Raw genomic sequence first — 19945 nt, forward strand, 5'->3', positions numbered from 1 at the left:
TGCCTCCAGCTTGCTGTGACAGCAGCTCCAGTAGCTGCCTTCAGCAGAAGTTACCAATTGGTGTTTGGCTCTTGCTAATGATGTCATTTTCACAAGCCTGAGCAAGGCTGCCTTAGGCCAATGCAGGAGTTTTTGATAGACTCTGTGTTCATGGATGCCCAGCTCTGCATCAGGGAAAGTGAGCTTAAAAGTCACACCTGTGCCAACACTGGAGAAGCCCAGGTGAAGGCAGCCATATCCCCAACAGCACCCACACTGCTCAGCCAGTGTCACACAATGCCAGACAGCTCTGGCTGAAGCGAGCACACCATTGCATACAGGCTATTTCTTTCTGAGGCTTCACTGAAAACAGCACAAACCACAGCCAAACTCTGCCATGGGCTCTGTTTTGGCCCTTCAGTTCTCCCCCCCAGCTCTGCTGAAGCTCAGCAGGACACAAGTCTGCAGTGAGCTGGGCTGCAGCACCAACACTGCTGCAGCATGATCTACAGCTACCATCAGCTGCCAGGTTTTTAACACAGCAAGGACAACAAGGGCTGTTTTATCAAATGTCAGGATTTGAGCCTTCCTAGCTCTGCTGCAGAAGCTGACAGGGTTTCTTCACTGGAGAAAGGGACCCCAGATTTCTAACCCCTGGGGAAGAAGGCATAATTAGAAAGGGCAAATACATTTTCAAATTTCCTACAGCAAATGCATAGAAGCAGATTCCATATTACTTCAGAGGGAAGTTCCAGTGCTCAGAAGCTGTTAACTAAGCTGCTTGTAAAGCCACACCTTGAACCACAGCATCTGACAAGCTGCATTTATTGAAACATGGTTGCACTGAGCTGCAAAGGCCATTGCAGCTCCACAGAGATGCTCACAAGTACAGAACTGCCTCTTGAGCACTGGTGGCAGCTCTGCAGCACTTTGGTTCAAGTGTCACAGGCTCTGCTGTGACCAACACTCCCTCCCCCCCCCCCGGCACCCTGGGAGTAGACACAGTACTCACAGCAGACACATATTAAAGTACTACAGTCACCCAGGACACAGCAATGCTTCTGCAGGTGTAGCTACACCACAGAAGCCAAAGGTCAAGAAGGAGTAAGTTCCAGTTTTTAAAAGGAAGATTTATTTAACAAGTTTCACTTAGCGCAATACACCTAAAAAGGAAATCACAATACAATGAAAGATTAAATCAAGGCCTCAGAATTTTATACGAACACCAAGACCAAAATCCTAAAGTAGCCGTATTGCGTCTCAACATGTTTCCCCCATTAACTTAAAAAAAAAGCTTTAACGTGCCTTACAGGATATTAAAAGAAATAAACTAGAACTAACATGCCAAATGTTCACTTTGAATTTCAGACACAGCTCCTATATTGTTTCTTTACAAAAAAGCATGTCTCTTTCAACATGTATTCAAAACAGTGTCAGATGTAATATGGTATAAGAGCAACATTTAACATAATTCAAACAGCTTTAACCTAAATACGCTTACTGCTTAAATACACTCCTACAACAAAACTAACTTGAGAAACGCTCAAAATTGTTTAACAGTTATAGTCTTTACTCAACTTGGTTATTACATCCTAGATGAATGTTCATTTCGGTATGTTCAAAAATACTGAACCTGAAAGGTTTTAAAATAACAATCTTGAATTCACTTACAGTAAAGCATAAATCACAAGCTTGTATTGCAAAACTGTTAAACTTAGTTTTTTGTTTTTTTGTTTTTTAAAAAAGATGTGACCAAAAGTCAGCAATTGGTTACATTCCCCAGCCACCACTCATGTTGGACATGTTTGACATGCCGCCCATGCCGTTCACTCCCATGGACGCGCGGTTCCCGCTGCTGTAGTAACTGCTGTTCATGGCGCCCTGGCTCCCGGGGTCTGAGGGGGAAAACCGACAGCAGGTTCACAGCTGGTTCAGGCCGATTCGAAGCATCATTCCCCCAACGCCTGTCCGTGCTGGGCCACCTCGTAAACACCATCCACTGTGCCCAATACTGCAAAGTGTCAGTTTACAGCTCCAGACCCAGAATCAAGTTTATTGGTTGTTCAAAGAAAGAGCCAGCGCTGTCTTGCCCTCTGTTTGAATTCAGTGCTTTCTCTCGCGGTTCCATGGAAGCGGAGAGCACCCAGCCTCCCACACACCTTCCCATGTTTGTACTCGCATACTTAAACCAGGGTGGTCTCCAGATTCCACACCAAGACAGTACAAAGTCAGAGTAATGGAAGTCTGGAGACCGACATTTCCTACCCCCTTCAGAATCATTCCCACAGTCCCCCCTCAGCTCCATTCCCGGCTGTGAACCCATTCCCCTCCAGCTCTCCATTAGCTCTAAAATTCACAACACCCAAGTCCTCAACGCTCAGGGCTTGTGCCACCCAGTCTGTACACTGCTCTTCAACAGTGGGAAGAGCCCCTTACAGCATGCTAAGCCACTGTGTTTGCCCCACCTAAAAACCAGTGAAGAAAAGCTCTTACCATATCCACTCATGCTGCTTTGGCCACCGTATCCTCCTCCATAACCCCCACTCAACTGCTGGTTCGCTGGACCACCATAACTGGATTGGCTTCCTTTCAAGTTAAAGACAAAAACGTTAAGAACTTGCCTGTCAAACAGTCCACTCATTATCAACCAACCCACCCTTTGCCTAACTCTCAGCCCCTGTGCTCTGGCTCTAGTGCTCTCTCACCTAGGTAACTTCCTTCCCAAGTGTGTGAGGTACAAGCTCCAAGTGATGGGGTTTCTAAAGACATTCCTACAATCAAGCAGCAACAAAAATTAAGAATTACAGCAAGTGCTTGTGATTCTCAAGCCCTTGCTGTAAGAGTTTACTTTTGCAGTTTCTACGGACTATACCTAGCAGGATCAATCTGCTATTGTATTTAATATACATCCCAAGGGACTTAAGCTTGGCTTTAAGTGACCTCACACAAAGCGCTGCCTGTGAAAGCACCCAGCCCCTCAGAAGACATGCGGACTCATTAGTCATTCATTTGTGCACAGCCCTGACAGACTTATTGCTGCTCCAGACTGGTTGCACATCACAGCAGCACTACAGCAGACCTCTACTATAGCTTACTAACTACTGCTCTTCGCCTTATCACTGATCTATACTCCCACAAAGCTTTTCTGCAGTGGAAGTATCAGCACTAGACTTCAAACATTTTGTAATCAAACTACTATAAAAGCATCTACACATGCACACCCCCCCACCCTCCAAAAAGCAATCCCCAAAACCAACCACCACCTTAATCTCTAAGAAACCAGCCTAGCCAGGCAGCAAGAAGGATATCTGCTCTATAGACACAACATGGGCTTTAGACTTGTGTTGCAAACACACATTTTAGATTTTCAAACAATTCTGGAGTTTGCTACAGCTATTCAGTTTCTCCCAATTCCAAATAGGTTTTCCCTCACCACCAAGACCAGGCTTGAACAGCAGGTCACATGCTGATACATCCTCCATCACCAGACTACGTTCTGGTCTCCAAATAAAGGGAGGGGGGAGGAGAATAGAAGGACAAGCATCTCCCACTTCACTACACTCCCAGGAGCCACTCGCCCCACCACACACACCACGCTCAGCACCACAAACACATTCCCAAAAGGCTTATGTACCTGGCAATGTGCTAGTGTTCCAATCTTGGACTACCCCTTCCGATTCTTTGACTGCAGGATTAAGACAGAAGGTTGAATTTCAGTTTTTAGGCCAGGCATAGAACAAGCAGGAGCTATATAACATTAGCCAGCTTTGTTAAATATCAAGTGTTGTTTAGAAGCACAGTACACATACCCATTGCTCCCATCATTTGACTGCCATAGGCACCACCACTTCCTCCTGCTGTAGAATTCAAGAAGAGTTCTACATATCTGTGTTCTGGAAGAAGAAAGTTTGCCATGAGAGCGTTTCACACCAGACCCACACCTCACTTGCCTCACTGCAAGCAAGGATGCAATAAAACCTGCTGCAGTGCTGCATCTTCCCTAAAGTCACTTATACAGAGCAGCTGCACTTACGCATATTTGCTTTGTCTTTGGACATAGCAGCCACCGCATCCTCATGAGTAGCAAACTCCACGTCTGCCTCTCCAGTTACTCTGCCATCTGGTCCGATTTCAATGTGTACTCTTACAGGGTTCAGAGGTGAAAAGAACTACGTACAAAACAGTCACACAGATTAAAACGCACCAATGCAACAGTTCAGTTTTACAGCAAGCCGTTTTCTCTAAAGGAACACTTGCTAACTGCGGTGCAGTTCACAAGTCCAGTAATGATGACACTTAAAGCCATACACTTAAGAGAAGGAACTCACATTATAGATGTCGTTCTCCGTAGCTCTGTAAGGCAGACCTCTCATGTGGACGCAGTGGCCAGTCGTGCTCTGGAAGGTGGATCCCCCGTCGCCGTATCTGTGGTCCGACATTCCTGCAGAGAAAAGAGTCCATTCTAGGTCTTTCAGATGTATTTTAGTTTCTTTTGAGACATATTGTAAGTTTGGTTACTATTCCTATTAGAGAAATCTTACCTCTTCCAAATCTATCAGAACCAAAACCATAGCCATCATTATACCCATTGTAGTCATCATAACCTCCATAACCTATAAACAGATCGGACAACATGTTCATTTCAACTACAGAAAGATCCCAACAGACACGAACACACTGCAGACAACCAGCATTAGAACCTTCCATTTTGACATATACAAACCAGTAGTTACAAAGCAGGGAAGACATTACCAGGTCCAAGTGTTGCTGCTTCTCAGATGAGCAGCTCCCTCTTGGACTCCATATACTTACCTCCTCCATAAGCTCCACGCCTCATTCTTTCCAAGCTACTTCCTCTACCAAGACTGTTATATCCCCGCGTAAGACCAGGTCTGTCGTAAGGACCGGGTCTCTGCATTGCCAACAGCTTGCGTGGAGGGTCGTAGTGAGTGCGCACTTCTGCTCGACTACTCTTGAAGATCTCAATGTACCTAGAAGTGTTTCCACAGAAAGAAGTCAGCCTGTAATTCCTTCCACAAACACCTCATATCTTTACATTAAAACAAGCCATTTAGTCATAGCCCGGAAACTGGCAGTATATTTTACGCCAGGTTTATTTACATTATGTAGGCAATGACATACTATAAGCACTACATTACTTTCAAATCAGTGTATTTTCAAGAAATTACAATTACTGAAGGGTTTACATGCTCCTCATACTTCACAGTATCCCAGCCTTAAGGGTGGGGGAGCAGTATCGATTCCCCACCCTCCTCCCCCCAATTTAAAGTGTTAGTTAAAAAACATAGGAGGGACTGACGTCCGCTCAACTCAGCACTGTTTTGCTCATGTGGCAACATAAACAGAGGGTTAAAAACCTGGTCTCCACCAAGATTTTAACCCATCAGGATGCTACAAAAAGCTCTGCATGTGCTAGTGAACCCAGCCTATGCTTCAGTGATTCAGCGTAGGCAAAAAGTGCATGCTTCAATGAAAAATAGTCACAAGTAAAATAGAATAAAAACCCTTTGTGACAATTTCTTGAAAGCTATGCTTATTACATTGAAGATTAATACAGTAAGAAAATTTGTTACATTTCAACTTATAAAACAAGTTTAGAAAGTATCACATTTTCTTATGGTAATAAGAGTACTGTGCATGTCTTTAGCGCTAAAGGCATAATTGGTGCTATTCAAGAAGTTAAAGCCATAGTCTCTCAACTTTGTTGCTTTCAAGCTATCAGTTTTGCACTCCTCCAGTATTACCAAGTTCCCAAAGCACACTTAAGCTTAGCCCAATTTTATCTTTCATTTTGGGAAGATCCAAACAGTGTGACATACACACAATTAGCAATACCTTTACTTATCACTGAGTTAGAGACCAAAATACTGTTCCTATTCAGATGTTAACACTTTCAGAAGAGAGAATATGGATTTAATTGTTTACCATAAGAAAAGTGACATAGCCAACCAACCATCCATCCCCACCTGTGCCCTATTCTTTCCTTGTGTTTCTTTAGAGCCTTTTCAGCTATTTCCTGTGAAGCAAACTGCACGAAGGCCTCCCCCGTACTCCTCCCCTGGAAGTCCACCGGCAATGTTATCCCATTTGGCACGATTTCCAACCCTTCAACCCAAGGACAAATAACCCCAGTAGGGGGGCAATATTAACATCACAAGCCCAGTCATGAGTTTTTCTTATAGCTTTAAATACACCAGAATTTTAACACTTGTAAGCGAATGGTATGTTGATTCTAGAACACTAGAAGAAAAAGCATGTCAACAAAAAGAGATCCACATCACATACCATTCCATTTACGTTCTTAACCCACCCTGCAGAGCACAGAAACATTCTGAGCGTCAGATGACTCCTCAGACAAAGCATCTAATGCAGGGTACATTAAGAACCTCATATATTATTACAAACCTCTTCAATTCTGTGAAAGTATTTAAGATGAGTTTAAGATACTTAAATTCAAACACAGCAAGTTAAACAGCTTTATATATAACAAGTATTTTTACTAGTAGAAGTCACTCAGGTAAAATAATTAGTCTTAGGCAAACATCAAGTTTCAGCATTAATTTTTTTCTTTAGGAGTGCTTAATTAAGAAAAAAATCATGAAGTAATTTCAAATGTATTAGTTTCTGAACAGAAGAGGCACATTTTGTATACTAAGCACATTAACAGTTTTTAAAGCTTGAATCACTTAACTATGTAAGAAAAACAACTTAAAATGCATATGCTTAGGAATTGCTCTTGTTCACAACATATTACTGATTCAGAAAACAAAACAAGTTCTGAAGTTGTAAAATTGGAAATATTTCTATTGTATTTTAAAGCAAAACAGTAAGCTCAATCATATCTTGTTATAGCAAAACATTCCAGCTACTTTTAACACTCACATTTAGAAATCTACTACTTTGAAAATACTACCAAATTAAACCCTAGATAAATCAACAGATTTCATTCTTAGGCATTTATAATAGTATTCCAGTTCCTAAAACATACAACAGCTGCAAAAAAGTGAGAATGAGTCAATACATTATTTCTTCATCCATAAAAACTTTAAGGTAGACAATGTCAAGGGGCTGGGTTGTTTTTTTTTCCCTTCCTAGGAAGGGGAGTGGGGAGGGGGCAAATCTGTACTTGGGCAGAACTCAACAGGTTGGTTTTTATTCTGGAATCTTATTCAATACTAAATCTACATTTACGAGAAATCACAGGCACAATGCATGCCCTTTCCTCAGATCCTGCTCCTTGTACTGAGCCTGGCAGTGAGGGTGTTCTACATCCTTCACTGAACAGCATGAACTAGCTAAGACTGGGTGGAAATATTCTTCCAGCTGAATTGTTGACTTTTAATTTAAAAAGCAAGACACTGGTTTTCTGCTATCCTTACTTGGAACAGTATGTCCCGCTAAGTTTAAATTAGAGCAGCTTTCTAGAGTTCCCTTAATTATTTAATAAGCAAGTATTTTAAGAATTGATCCCTCACACCCAGATAACTAATGAAGATGCTTATTTACTTTTAATACCCATCAGTATACTGTCAGAAGGACTACTGGGCCATCCGTGGTGTTTTGGTTTTTTTTTTAAGCATAAACCAATAGTGCTACAGCTACTACTTTTACCCCACATACCTGAGAAAAACTGTACAATTTCTTCTTTACTACAGCCAAATGGGAGTCCTCTAAGACGTACAAAACCATCATTAGCTGTATCAGGGCTGTTGGGACCAGTATGCTTCAGAACCCAATCCATTTCCACGTTGTTTGACTTGAAAACTGCAAAAGGCACTTAGAATTAATGCATTCTGAAATACACAACAGCTTTAAAAAAACCATTTGCCTTGAAACTAGTCAACTTATGATATACAAGTCCATTTGTCCTTTCACATGCATTTTAAAGACACAGAAAAACAACCAAAAAAATCCATCAAGCACAAACACATTTAGTCAGTTACTAGACCAACTGAGTCAAACCTTCAACATATCTGTGTCCCATTGTTTCTCTGTCTTTTTTCAGCGCCAATTTCACATCCTCCTCTGATTCAAGTTCAGCAAATGCTTCTCCGCTTGGCCTGCCCTCTCTGGTGTAGATGAAACGAATACCCAAAGCCCCATTTAGAATTTTGCAGTCTGAAAATGAAATAGGGAATCCAGAATTAATTTAATTATTACAGGAACACTGTGACTTTAAAAGTTTCAGATATTCTAAAAGGAAAACCCCAACAACTATCAAGTTATATCAAGGTGACAAAACCAGCGGTTTCTTGTTATAACTTTTATAGTGAGCAATAGGCAACTACGGGACTAACTAAAATCAAATTAACATTCTTCTCCCTTCTAGTCTGAAGATTAGTAAAACATTAAGAATAAATGCAAATTAGCTATCTATTTTCAAACCTTTGCTGCCTCGAGTTCAATGTGCTGTCTACTTTTGATCATAACTTAGACTCTCATCAGCATGAAGCTAAATCATGTGGTAACAATCAGTGTAGCCATAATGAACTAAATCAGAAGCAAGTCCAATATGTTAAACTCCTGAAGCAGCTTTAAAATCTCCAGTCACTGAAGAAAGCATGTATTTATTGCCACTAGTTATTACTACAGGAGGGTAGTAATTTGGGGGAAGGACACAACACTAAACACTTAGCACAAGAGAGCCAATCAGGACAGCACCAAGAACTAAACTGATTCAGTTTAACCTGAAGCAAGAATTCTGAAGTTTTCTTTAAAACAGATGCTTATCTCTGCTGGCTGCTCCAAGAAGCTAAGACAGCTGTGGCTATCCCAGCTGTGTCTGGTTCCTGCTAGCATAAACATAGCTTTCCACACTGCATCCTAGCTGAGGCACTTGTTGCATTACAAGCTTCTCTGCCTACTGAAGTGCCCTGAACACTTTCTGCAACTGCTCACTGCAGCATGCCTACTGCCATAGTGCCCCCAGGAGGAACTCAGAACTGACAACAGAGCCCAAGCCCTCCCTCTCCCAGGCCCCTCTCCCCCCACAGTTCTGCTTACCAGAAAAAAACCTCTGCACCTCTTCCGTGGAGCAGGACCAAGGCAGACCCCTGACTTTCACCACATATCCCTCGCTGCTCTCTGTGTTGAGCATCACATTGGGGGTGAGGCTCGGCTCCGTCTCGGCTTCTGTGGTTGCTGGAGAAGACCAAAGCAGGCCCTTTGAGATGCTGCACAGCACGGCCGCCACCCGCACCCCCTCAGAGCGCCCGGCGGCCCCCTTAGCCTGTGTCCACCCACCCCCGAGCCTCCTCTACCTCGGACCGCTGCCCGCCTCACACACACAGAGCCGCTCCCGCCCGGCGCCCCCCCGGCCCGCGCCCAGCCCCGATCCCCGCACGCACACATGGTGGGGCTCCGCGGTGGTTCTAGGGCTCCGAGCCTGATCCGCTGTCCGGAGAGCGCCTAGTCCCAGTCAGGCGGCAGCGAGCGGGCGAGCCTGTGGCGAGAGCGCGCTAGGAAATGGCGGCGGGTGCTCCCGCTTCCGCTGGGCCGGGCCTTCCGCCGCACAAAGAACCCCGGCCCCAGACACCGCCCTGGTGGGCCCGACGACTTGCAGGGAACGCGTACAGCATCCGTGGCCGGCCGGAGCGCGGCGTGTGGCAGAGCGGCCGTCAATGAGCGTGGGCTGCCCGCGCCCTCACCGGCTGCCGGGAGGGGCTGCGGCGTGGCTGTGAGTAAGGCGCGGGGCGCATGCGCATAAACCCCCGGAGGGCTACTGCCCCGCCCCCGCAGGACCCACCTGCGCATGCTTCGTAGTACCACTGCGCTCCGCCGCCCCGGGACACACACCCGCAACGCAAACATTCCCCGCGCCTCTCCCGCCAGGTTGCGCATGCGTCCTCGCTAGTCTAGGTTCCTCCACCGCCCCCGCCCCCGGTGGTTTGTGCGCATGCGTCGCCTGCCTACCCCTCTGAACAAAGCCACAGCGCTGACTCCCGCGCAGAGCGCGGGGCGGGCCTGCGCGCATGCGCCTCTCAGCGCCGCTCTCCACACTGCGCATGCCCCGGGGGCCGCGGGCTGCTCCCTCCGTCCTCCCTCCGGCGCCCTGCCCGGGGGAAGGGGGGGCCGGTCCCCGCTACCGACACTCGCCGCCGCCGCCGCCCCCCTCCCCCCCGGCATGGCACGCGTTGCACGGTGAGCGAGAAGTCTAGCTGTACAAAGAGGTGTGTGGGAACTAGCACTTACCAGCTTCAAATGCTGACGCTACCCCACGTGAAACAATCTGCTCGCTTCGGTCACTGAAGCCTGGTGTGTTTGTAGGAGATGGGGAAAGAAGAGACATGGGTCACAATTATCATAAAAGAAAGGAAAATATTACTCCCTCCCATCTCCTCCAAACACACCAGACCTAGCTAGATTTCACCCTGAATCTCATTATTATAGAGGCAACAGGAAGTTACAGTAATAACTACGGTAACACAGCCTCATATTTGCACCCCTAAAGTATTTAACTACCATCTAAGAATCTTACACCCCCTTTCTGTACACTAACAAGCAGTTCATGTCTCAACTTGCCCACCCAGGGAACCCATGCCAGGAGTTAAGGAAACTCTGTCAAGCCCCAGGCATGCCAACACTGACACAGGAATTCTGGAGAAGCTGCTCAGAGCAGCATCTACTCCTTCATCCATGCGTGTTTCCTTTCCAGTCGATACCAACACTAACTGATAGCCCCAGGCTAGCCCATTTCCCTGCCTGCAAATCTACATGGCCTCATTTCTCACATACTTATGTAAAATATTTAACAGATACCAACCCGGACCGCTAACAACTACCTTCCCTCCCAAAGCTGGAGGATTTAAAAAAAAAAAAAAGAGGAAGAGAAAAATAAAGTTTATGCCTGTAAAACAAGCAAACAGGGAGAACTCGTTTATGTTAATGCAAATCGGATCAGTAAGTGGAACCGCTTTAGGGTAGCTTCCTGAACAAAACAGCTCTGCTTCATTTCACTTGCTGAACACCGTATTTAAACAGCCCTGACAGCAGCAGCTTGGCAGAAGCGGCCACGCTCCCCGGCCAGGCAGGAGCAGCCGAAGGAGCGGTCTGCAGCCCGCTGCGGCGAGGAGGGGGAAGCGCCTCCGCCTCCTCCCGGGGAGTGGTGGCGGGAGGCGGGCATCCCGCCCACCAGCTGGCGGGAGACTTAAAGTGAGCCGGAGCAGTCGGGAGCCCCGTGTGCTCCCGCTCGGCGCCGCCATGTCCACCCCTGCGAAGCGGCACTGCCACAGCCCTGCCAGCTCCCTCGACTCCAGCTTCCAGAAGCGCCTCCGGAAGATTTCCATCGAGGGCAACATAGGTGAGCGCGGCGGTGGGGGAGGGAAGCCGGGGCTCATGCCCGTGGCGGTTGGGGCCTCAGGACAGGAGCGCTCTGAGGTGGCACAGATGGCAGAGGATTCGCTTTGGGAGAGGGGCAGCCGAGGAGCCTTTTCCACCCACCTCTGCAGGAAGGCGGCGGGAACTCGAGGGAGAAGCGCAGGCAGCGTTCACCTGCTGCCACCGGGCCAGGACGCGCGGCCGGCGATCCTCAGAAATTGGCGCCATGGCCGCGGGGAGGGGGGGGGGGGGGGAGGGGAACCCCGCCACCCACAGCCACCGCCCTGCCCAGGCCGGACACGCCAGGTGCCCGTTAGAGGGAGGACATGGCGTCCTCGTTCGCGGCTAACCGCTGTGTGGGTGGGCTTTAAGCGAATTAAACGTCCCGGGCTCAGGAGAGCCTCCCCCGCCCGCTCGAGGGCCCAGGGCCGTGCCCGGGACAGCGCGAGGCGCCTCCCGCGCGCTCGGCACGTCCGCGGCGCTCCAGCCCGCAACTGCGTCACTCGCCCGCCCGCGCCAACTCGCCTCCCGCGCCGCGCATGCGCGGCAGCCTCCCTCTGCTCCGCCGGCTCCTAAACAATACCTCGATAAGCCCCGCCCCCGGCTCAGCCTGCTCCTAAAATGGAGGCGCAGCCTCCGTCGGGACCGCGGCCCCTTATCGGCTGCCCGGCCTAGGCTCGGCCTTCTGGCGCCGGAGATTAGAGCCCTTTCCTCTGAAGCTGCACCAGCACAGTGCAGGCGGCACCGCCAGCCCATCCCCAGCAGCCCAAAGCCCGCCTGGGGTCCCGTGCAGCTCTGCACCTCAAACACTGCAGCAACACTGCCTGCAGCCTCTTAAGTAACCTCACAACTGCCACTCTATCACCAAGACCAGTCTAATCTACCCCGCAGTGAACTTTTCAAATCTTTTCCAGCTGCAGGGAAGTCAACATTTGTCAGGCTACTAGAGCAACACAGCGATGAGTGGGAGATCATTCCTGAACCCATTGCCAAGTGGTGCAACATCCAGACAGCTGAAGATGAAGACCAGGTAGGTGTGCTGGCTATCAGAAGCTTGGGGAGAGAGATAGGTCACAGAAGAAACCAGTGGTTGGCCAGGGAGCCATCCCAAAATTCAGCTGTACTGAGTCTAGAGCATCCCAAGCCATCCCCACTATCACACCAGTTGGTCAGGCACTCAGAAGATTTAAGACACTACTGAATGCATATTCCACATAGCAACCCCTACTCCACAGGAATCACGTTGAAGTCTGGAACTCAGTGAACAGCCTATTCTAAAGCAGCTGTTGTCATAAAGACTACCATCAGCTGAGAAATAAATCTATTCCTATGCCTAAGCATTTTCCTAAAAAAAGAGAGTACAAGGCCAGGAATTCTTACTTGAACATACCTGAATTCTGGATTAAGAAATAAAATCCTGCAAATATGCTGGTATTAAGTTTTCTCTCTTGTCCCCTAGGAACTTTCAACATCTCAGAAGAGTGGAGGAAACCTACTTCAAATGCTGTACGATAAACCCACAAGATGGGCTTATACATTTCAGACCTATGCTTGCTTGAGCCGAGTCAGAGCACAATTAAAACCCGTCTCAGCCAAGCTACACGAAGCAGAACATCCAGTGCAGTTTTTTGAGAGATCCGTGTACAGTGACAGGTAATTACTCTCACAACACAACAGTTCAGATTAACAGCTCTCCAGGTGTCTTTACGCTCAAAGACACAGAGCTGTGAAAACACTGGACATTAAACTAGTATCTGCAACAAGCAGGTTTGATTCAACAGGTGAAAGTTGGTATCAGGTACAGAATGGATTTAAGAGTAGGCACCTATTTTTCAGTACCACAATTCTGATTCTAACGAGAAGCAGTTTAGTTCACTCTGGTCATTCCTGGCACAAGACTAATGTTTCTCATTGCAGATATGTATTCGCTTCTAACCTGTTCGAGTCTGGAAGCATTAATGAAACAGAGTGGGCTATTTATCAGGACTGGCACACATGGCTTTTGAATCAGTTTGAATCAGATATAGAACTGGATGGCATCATCTACCTAAGAACCACACCTCAGGTATGTTCACTAAAAGTGAAAATACTACAGCTCCAACTTCAGTTTCCACGAGAGGGTACAAATACCTAAGAACTACTGACATTTAACTCAAGTGGCTCAAGTTGTGGGGGTTTTTTTTATAGAAAAGTTATCCTAGATTTAACTGATTTATGTTCAGCCAAGCATTTAGAATTAATGCTCACTCGTGTCTAGCATTAGTCCTTCTGATTTAAGGACCATTTGATCTCTTTAGCTGATTTAGCCTTCAACACATGATTAACGTCCAGGCTTGTACTTTCTCAGAAATGCATGGAAAGGCTACAGATGAGGGGAAGAGAAGAGGAGCAAGGAATTGAGCTTGAGTATTTGGAAAACCTCCACTATAAACATGAAACCTGGCTTCATGAAAGGACTATGAGGTACGAACCCATTTTCTGTAGACAAGTTTCAATTTACAGGCAAGGCTCTTTCCTGTCTTATGCTGTAGTTAATTAGGGATAAAATTAAGGTTTAAATCTAGCTTCACTCAGGAACAGTTGGAAGAACTTATCTTTAGACTCACTCCAGGTTTCTTGGCACAGAGATGATTACTCTAGGTTACATACAGAGGGAAGGTCAGCTCTTGACAGGGAAGTAAAAATTGCCAGGAGATGGAACTTCATCTAATTTAAAGTCTTTGTTAAGCATTAGCTTCAACTATAAAGCTATGTAGTTTTAACTCCAACAAGAATATGAATTTTATTAACTGAAGTACACAGGAATAGGACAGAGTTGAAGTGGTGTTCGGTGGCCGATCACCTAAGTTACCTACTAAGCAGCTTCCAGATCCAGTGTAAGGAGGGCAAGGTCCCAACTACCTTTAAACTAGGATGACTACATTTCAACAAGGTTTAAATATTAATTCTACTTTCAAAATAAACAATAATCAGACAGGCTTTTGGCAGGCACTGCTATACACAAGAAACCCAGTCGGCAACTAAGTGATCTCTGCCTATTTTCCCCCCAATTTCCTTACTGACTCTTAGTAGGTTTCCCATCTAAGGCATCTCTAAATGTGAAAGCAGACCTTAGATTTTTCCCCTCCAGGAGCCTGAAATACTCTGAATGGGAAGCAAAACAATTCCAGGAAGGCACATTATCAGTAACATCTACTTTCCTAAGTTTCACATAGGATGACCCAAACACTTAGGAGACAAGAAAGCACTGCATGTTGTGGAATTTTGGGAACATCTACACTGTTTACTCATTCCAAACTTGTGAGCAAGCATTTCCTGTATTTTTCATAGGGACTCTTAAGTCTGCAAACACAAGTTACAATGTTCTTCAGCACGCTTCCTGCATTTTAGAAATGCCTTTCACACATCAGGAGAGAACTATTACTTTAAGAGAACTATACATTCAGTTGCACAACTGTTACTCCTATCTGCTCCTAACCCATAGCCAAAATGGTCTTGCTTATCTCCAAGCCATTTTAAATACCAGTCCTAAAACCTGCTAAAGAGGTCACTCCCACCAAAGGCAGCTTTAAAACTGCACCACAGTAAATGGATTAGCAGTTAACTAGAAAGGGGTGGGGAAGACAGAGGGCAAGTGATATTTTAAAAAATACTTCCTCTTATCACAATCACATTCCTGATAAGTGATTCCATAACAAAAAGTGTGAGGTAAATTAAGGTAAAAATCACAAACTATCTCCCCCCCCCCCAACTCGTACAATAAAAATAGATGTTAAAAGGCTAGATTTGTGACATACATTAAAGTTATGGTGATATAATGTTGACTGGGTTATACAAGACCAATGAAAGACAGACTTGACTTGGGCTCTATACTTAAGTCATGGGCATCAGCATTAACATCTCAGGCACATGTGGTAATCTGAGTAATGCCTTAGGATGACTTGGAAAGCAACTGAAGGGCTAGATTGTTTTATACACAGCACTTTATACCATTTTTACTAGCATTACATTCTTCCATTTAACAGAGTTGATTTTGAGAACCTTAAAGACATTCCCATTCTAGTTTTGGATGTTAATGAAGATTTTAAGAATGATAAGATTAAACAGGAGTATCTGATTGATAAGGTAAGTATTAAATATTTCCTCATACCTGCTTTTCTTCTGCAGGAATAGCTATTAAGTTATCAATTTACATTCTAAGAATTTGTGATGAAGTGCTTGTTTGGGGCTAGTACAGTCAGTCTCCTTCATAGACTTAAAGCCTCAAGGCTGTAGAAAAGGCTTTTTGCTTTCCTTGAAAAAAACCCATTCAACCCCACCTCCTTATTGTCACAATTAAAGGGAAAACAGGGTGTTTTTAAGGAGGGGCAATTGTGGGGGATGCAAGTACATAGCAAGTCTGCACTACCATCCTGTTCATTAAACAGTTCACAGAATGATGCTGTCCAATTTATGTCAGCCATGATGCCCTTAGAAAAATCCTGCAGTCAGCTTAGAGCTATTTATGCCCCCTCGCATTCTAGGCTCTTCCTGGACAGAGCACAACACATCTGACCAATGCAGAGATACCTGAACCTTGTACATAGTTCTAAACACATGAAGTGACACTTTGGAGTTGGGAGAGTCAACAAGCTGTTTGAGGCAACAAGGTGGTAATAAATAGGGCACTTGAGTCAAAACAGTGTTTGCTAATTCCAAGCAAAGGCAAGACTTAGGAAGTAAATGCTCAAAGAAATCTTTCTGCTGGAGCCATGTGCTGTGTGCCCAGTCCACAGCAAAAAAACCCACCCTTCCAATACAGTAAGGCATGGGGCTCATATCCCCAACCCTCCAAGCAGAGCTGTAATGTTACTTACTTTACTCCCTGGGACACTTTAACCTTCATTTCCCCCACTGCCCCAACCAGACTATTCTTTTAAGATGGAAAGAAATGCTTTTAACTTGCCCCACTGAGAGGTCACCAGTGTTGTCTGCAAACTCCCTTCACCACCTGCATATGAAAAGATTGGCTCTACTTTCAACTTGGGGTAGGGGGTACAGCACCACACTGAAAGTGCTATCAGATCTTTGGTGTAGTTTTCAGACAATCCCTCCCTTCCTAGGGAAGAGCTACCTAGCAAAGGGAAATTCATTTTTCTTAATTAGTAATATTCTGTAAAGTATTCCAACAGCTACATTTCATAAGTACTTGCTATTTTTTAGTAATATTATACAATTATACCTAGTACTAACTTCCAAGTCTTGGATTCACAGCCATCTGCCACACTAAAAGCATTTCAGGTCATGAATTATATGTAGAGGCAGAACAGCACTGGAGGCTGTACAGCAACAAGCCTTTTCATCCCCAGGAAAGATGAGGGAAAAGCCTAATATAGCTTTTCTTTTAATGCATCAAATATATATGCTTTTTTTCCCACAGGTCAAGTATTTCCTGACTTCTTAAGATGATGAAAATTGATTTGAACACCAAGTCCCTGAAGTTCAAGAGTTAAACTGGACAATTTACTTTAACTGAATTTACTACTTATATGGCTTATTTTAAGGCAAGATTGAAATGCAAAATATGGTTTGGGGTTGGGTTTTTTTTGCTTGTCTGACCTGTGTGGGTTTTGATAGAATTTTCTGTATAGTTAAAACAAACAAATATGGGGTGCTTTGATAATGTACTTTGTGTATATGCTCTGCTGTTTAATAAAGATTTAAAAATAATATTGACTAATAACTGACTTTAACAAGGGAGGAGTTAACCAGTTATCAACGGCTGACAGCCCAGTACACAGAGCTGGCAGGCGCTGGGGCAGGGTTGTTTTGCAATAAGTGGCATAGTTCACCATTTTAAGACGAGACTGTTATGGCGTCCAGAAACCTTTACTTTCAACTTCTGCTTTATTGAATGGCTGCTTTCACAGGATTTACGCTACTTAAGGATGGACGTTACTGCAGTCGCAAGGGTTACACCTGTAATAAACTGTAGTTTAAGTGTATCTTGTTTGTGACCCCCCCCTCCCACCGAGGAAACGAATCCCCCCCCCCCACACGGCAGGGTGGGGGGGAGCGAGGGAACCGCCGGCGCTTGCCCCGAGGCCGGACAGCAACCCCGCACCGCTCCCCCCGGAGCGCGGACCCGCCCCGAGGCCCCGCCGAGCGCCGCGGCTGCCACGACGCACGCGGCAGCGGATAGGTGGGGGGAGGGGAGGGGAGCAGCGCACGCGGCCGCGCCGCGAGGCCGCCACCCGACCGGGCCGCCACCGCCAAGGCCGCCCTCGCCCGGGGCCGCGCCGGTAGCGCGATGCGCGGCCCCCGCCGCCAGCAGGCGCCAAGGCGGGGGCTCAGCGGCGCCCCGGATCGGGCGGGACCGACCGGCCGCCCCTCCCCCACCCGCAGCGGCCTGGCCGCCCCACCCCCCCTCCGTTTCCCACTCACCGCCCCCCACCCCCTCCCCGCACTGCCGCCGGGCCTTACCCAAGCCGGGGATCTCGCCCTCGGTCTCCTCGGTGTGACAAGGGTCCATCTTGGCCGCGCCTTCCCCGCAGGGACCGGGAGAAGACAAAGCTCGGTGGGGGCGCTCGGGCGCTGCGCAAACGGAAACAAAAGCTCAGCGGCCGCCGAAGGGACGCTCCGGCGAAGGCCGATCGGGCCTTTTCGGTCGCTTTTTCCCTGCTCCCACGGGGATGAGGCGCGATGAAGCCGGCGGCCTTCCCGGGCCCGACCCGCCTGCTCGCTTCTTCTGCGCAGCGCCCCTCCGCGCCTATAAATAGCGGCCGGCCGCGCTGCGCAGCGCCTTGACGTCACGCCCCGCCCGCCCCGGCTCCTTCACCGGCCGCCAGCCAATGGCAGCGTGACAAATTAAACCAACCAGTCACGTCCGGCGGCCCCGCGCGGGGGGGGGGCTCAGGGCTGGGGGGGGGGGGGGTGAGGAGCGCGGCCGCCCCCGGGGGGGTCCCGCAACGGCCGCGATGGGCGGTTGGGGGCGGCGAACCCTCGTGCACCCCGCTACCGCCCGCGCACCAGCCCGGCGGGCCGCGTTCGACCCCCCCCCCCCCCGCTCGAGGGCCCGCCTCGGCTGTTTGTCTACCCGAACCGCAAACATGGCGGCGGCTTTGTCCCTCCCCGCCCGCCGCGTCGCGCCGATCGCTTTCCCTCCCCTCTTGCCCCCCCCAGCACCCCCGCTCACGGCGGGTTGCGGCCGCGGAGCTCCGGTAGCCAGCGGGAATCGGCGGCTCCGCGCACTGCAGCAGCGCTTGCCGCCGTCAGGTGGGCTGGGCTCCGCCTCCCGCCGCCGGGGGGGGACACACGACACGACGGGGCGCGGGCTCCCTCCCGCCAGGGAGCAGGCCGCACGCCGCTCTGCCGTGAGGGGGGGGGGGGGGCGGTCAGGCCGTGCTGCCGGCCCCGGAGGCGGCAGGGGAAGGAGCGAGGGGCCGCCGCACGGCTGGGCAGGGCGAGTCGCGGCCTGCGGGAGGCCCCTGCGCCGAGATGGCGTCCGGGCAGGCCGGGGCCTGGGCTGCGAGGAAGGCCTTCCTCGAGCTGCCCTCACACCGTTTAATGACGCTGTTTGCAAGCGGTGGCATGGAAATGTTAACAATGGGGATAGTAACCGCAGCGGCTGAAAATCTGCCAACCCTGACCTTTCCAGGTCGTGCTTTCAGAGTGACTGTTTGTTTGCTTGGGCTTAGATGCAGGCGCGTTTATTTGCTGGATGTCCGACTGGAAATCACCGAGCGCCCTGGCAGGGTGATACCAATGGCCGCTCTCCCGCAAGCCCTCTGCACCCTGCCGTCCCTGCGCCCAACCAGACCAATCCTCTCTGCAAAATAGTGTTAGAAAGAATCGTTAGCCAAAACAATTTTAGATTAAAATAGCTGTGCGGGAGCCTGTGCGATTGAAGAGATAAGTGGTGACCTTAGGAGGGTGGAGGTGTGGCATCTATTCACAGCTTTGCTTCTGAGTGGTTAGTGTAAAGCAAATCCCTTTGCTAATCCCTGTTGAAGTCTTTGCGTTTGTAACAGTGAGTTAATGATAATTTTTGTCTTCTTATAATGTATATTAATGATCATGCACTGGGGTGCGTTTACTGTGCATCATTTTATTAGTCTGATTTGTCTTTTTAGTCCTCATTACTGTATTTGAATAATGAGGGAAAATGGGTTCTCTGTTGTTTACACACCATGATCCACGTGACTTCATGACTTTGAAGTGGGCTGTACTGGCTGATGTCTTGCTATCTAATTTTCAGTGACAAATAAAGCCTGGTTTGCCCCAAATTTTCTTGATCATATGTTTATTGTAGTCAAACAGCATTCTGACATAAGTTTTCTCTTTAGAGGTCTCTTAGGAAATTAGAATCATCCTGTGTTCTCACCAGGAAGAAGTTCTGCTGCATGCATATTCTTCCAGTGTTAGAAGAAAGGTCATGTGACTCTTTTTGCAAATATGTAATGGCTATTAAGTGTAGGTAAAATACCTGCCTGCCTTGAAACTTGACACATCCAACAGGAAATTGAGTACAGCCACTTCCAGGGGAAGAATGTGACTCTGAACAGCAGAGGAAAAGACATAAATAGGTATCAGAAGAGTTATAAATAGCCAGCGTATACATGGTGTTTGAAAGATGAAAATAATTAACAAT

The 19945-nt window shown here is 47.7% G+C and overlaps 2 protein-coding genes across 42 annotated transcripts; one reads left to right on the top strand and one right to left on the bottom strand.

Annotated features, from left to right (window-relative positions):
* Nucleotides 1–1094: 1094 nt before the first annotated feature.
* On the bottom strand, nucleotides 1095–18639 carry HNRNPH1 (heterogeneous nuclear ribonucleoprotein H1). 41 transcript variants are annotated; one of them, XM_054841233.1, is made up of 16 exons: nucleotides 18491–18639; nucleotides 17779–17889; nucleotides 10192–10251; nucleotides 9004–9141; nucleotides 7963–8118; nucleotides 7621–7764; nucleotides 5967–6105; nucleotides 4792–4970; nucleotides 4521–4592; nucleotides 4308–4420; nucleotides 4013–4148; nucleotides 3789–3872; nucleotides 3614–3664; nucleotides 2685–2750; nucleotides 2473–2565; nucleotides 1095–1990 (listed from the first exon to the last, which is right to left on the bottom strand). In XM_054841233.1, exons 2-16 carry the CDS (start codon nucleotides 17825–17827, stop codon nucleotides 1929–1931), a joined length of 1542 nt encoding a protein of 513 aa, XP_054697208.1. In that variant the 5' UTR covers nucleotides 17828–17889; nucleotides 18491–18639; the 3' UTR covers nucleotides 1095–1928. The 41 variants fall into 41 exon arrangements, with proteins under 41 accessions (XP_054697208.1, XP_054697192.1, XP_054697213.1 ...); XM_054841217.1 differs by having other exon boundaries at nucleotides 1095–1874; nucleotides 4308–4447; XM_054841238.1 differs by lacking the exon at nucleotides 18491–18639 and adding an exon at nucleotides 9348–9442 and having other exon boundaries at nucleotides 1095–1874; nucleotides 4308–4447; nucleotides 17779–18073.
* Nucleotides 11156–16997, top strand: LOC129212553 (deoxycytidine kinase 2). Its single transcript, XM_054841260.1, has 7 exons — nucleotides 11156–11299; nucleotides 12231–12346; nucleotides 12776–12969; nucleotides 13234–13381; nucleotides 13664–13779; nucleotides 15342–15441; nucleotides 16736–16997. The coding sequence occupies exons 1-7, from the start codon at nucleotides 11200–11202 to the stop codon at nucleotides 16757–16759; spliced, it is 798 nt and encodes a 265-aa protein (XP_054697235.1). The 5' UTR covers nucleotides 11156–11199; the 3' UTR covers nucleotides 16760–16997.
* Nucleotides 18640–19945: the final 1306 nt, after the last annotated feature.

This window comes from Grus americana, chromosome 14 (assembly GCF_028858705.1).
Source record: "Grus americana isolate bGruAme1 chromosome 14, bGruAme1.mat, whole genome shotgun sequence".
Lineage (NCBI taxonomy): Eukaryota > Metazoa > Chordata > Aves > Gruiformes > Gruidae > Grus > Grus americana.

Coding starts and splice junctions, on each gene's coding strand:
- LOC129212553 (XM_054841260.1), top strand. CDS start 11,200: ATGTCCACCCCTGCGAAGCGGCACTGCCACAGCCCTGCCAGCTCCCTC. Junction 12,347..12,775: donor CAGCTGAAGATGAAGACCAG/GTAGGTGTGCTG, acceptor CTTGTCCCCTAG/GAACTTTCAACATCTCAGAA. Junction 15,442..16,735: donor AGGAGTATCTGATTGATAAG/GTAAGTATTAAA, acceptor TTTTTCCCACAG/GTCAAGTATTTCCTGACTTC.
- HNRNPH1 (XM_054841217.1), bottom strand. CDS start 17,827: ATGGACCCTTGTCACACCGAGGAGACCGAGGGCGAGATCCCCGGCTTG. Junction 3,873..4,012: donor CAAAGACAAAGCAAATATGC/GTAAGTGCAGCT, acceptor TTCTTCTTCCAG/AACACAGATATGTAGAACTC. Junction 1,875..2,472: donor AAGCAGCATGAGTGGATATG/GTAAGAGCTTTT, acceptor TTTCCCCCTCAG/ACCCCGGGAGCCAGGGCGCC.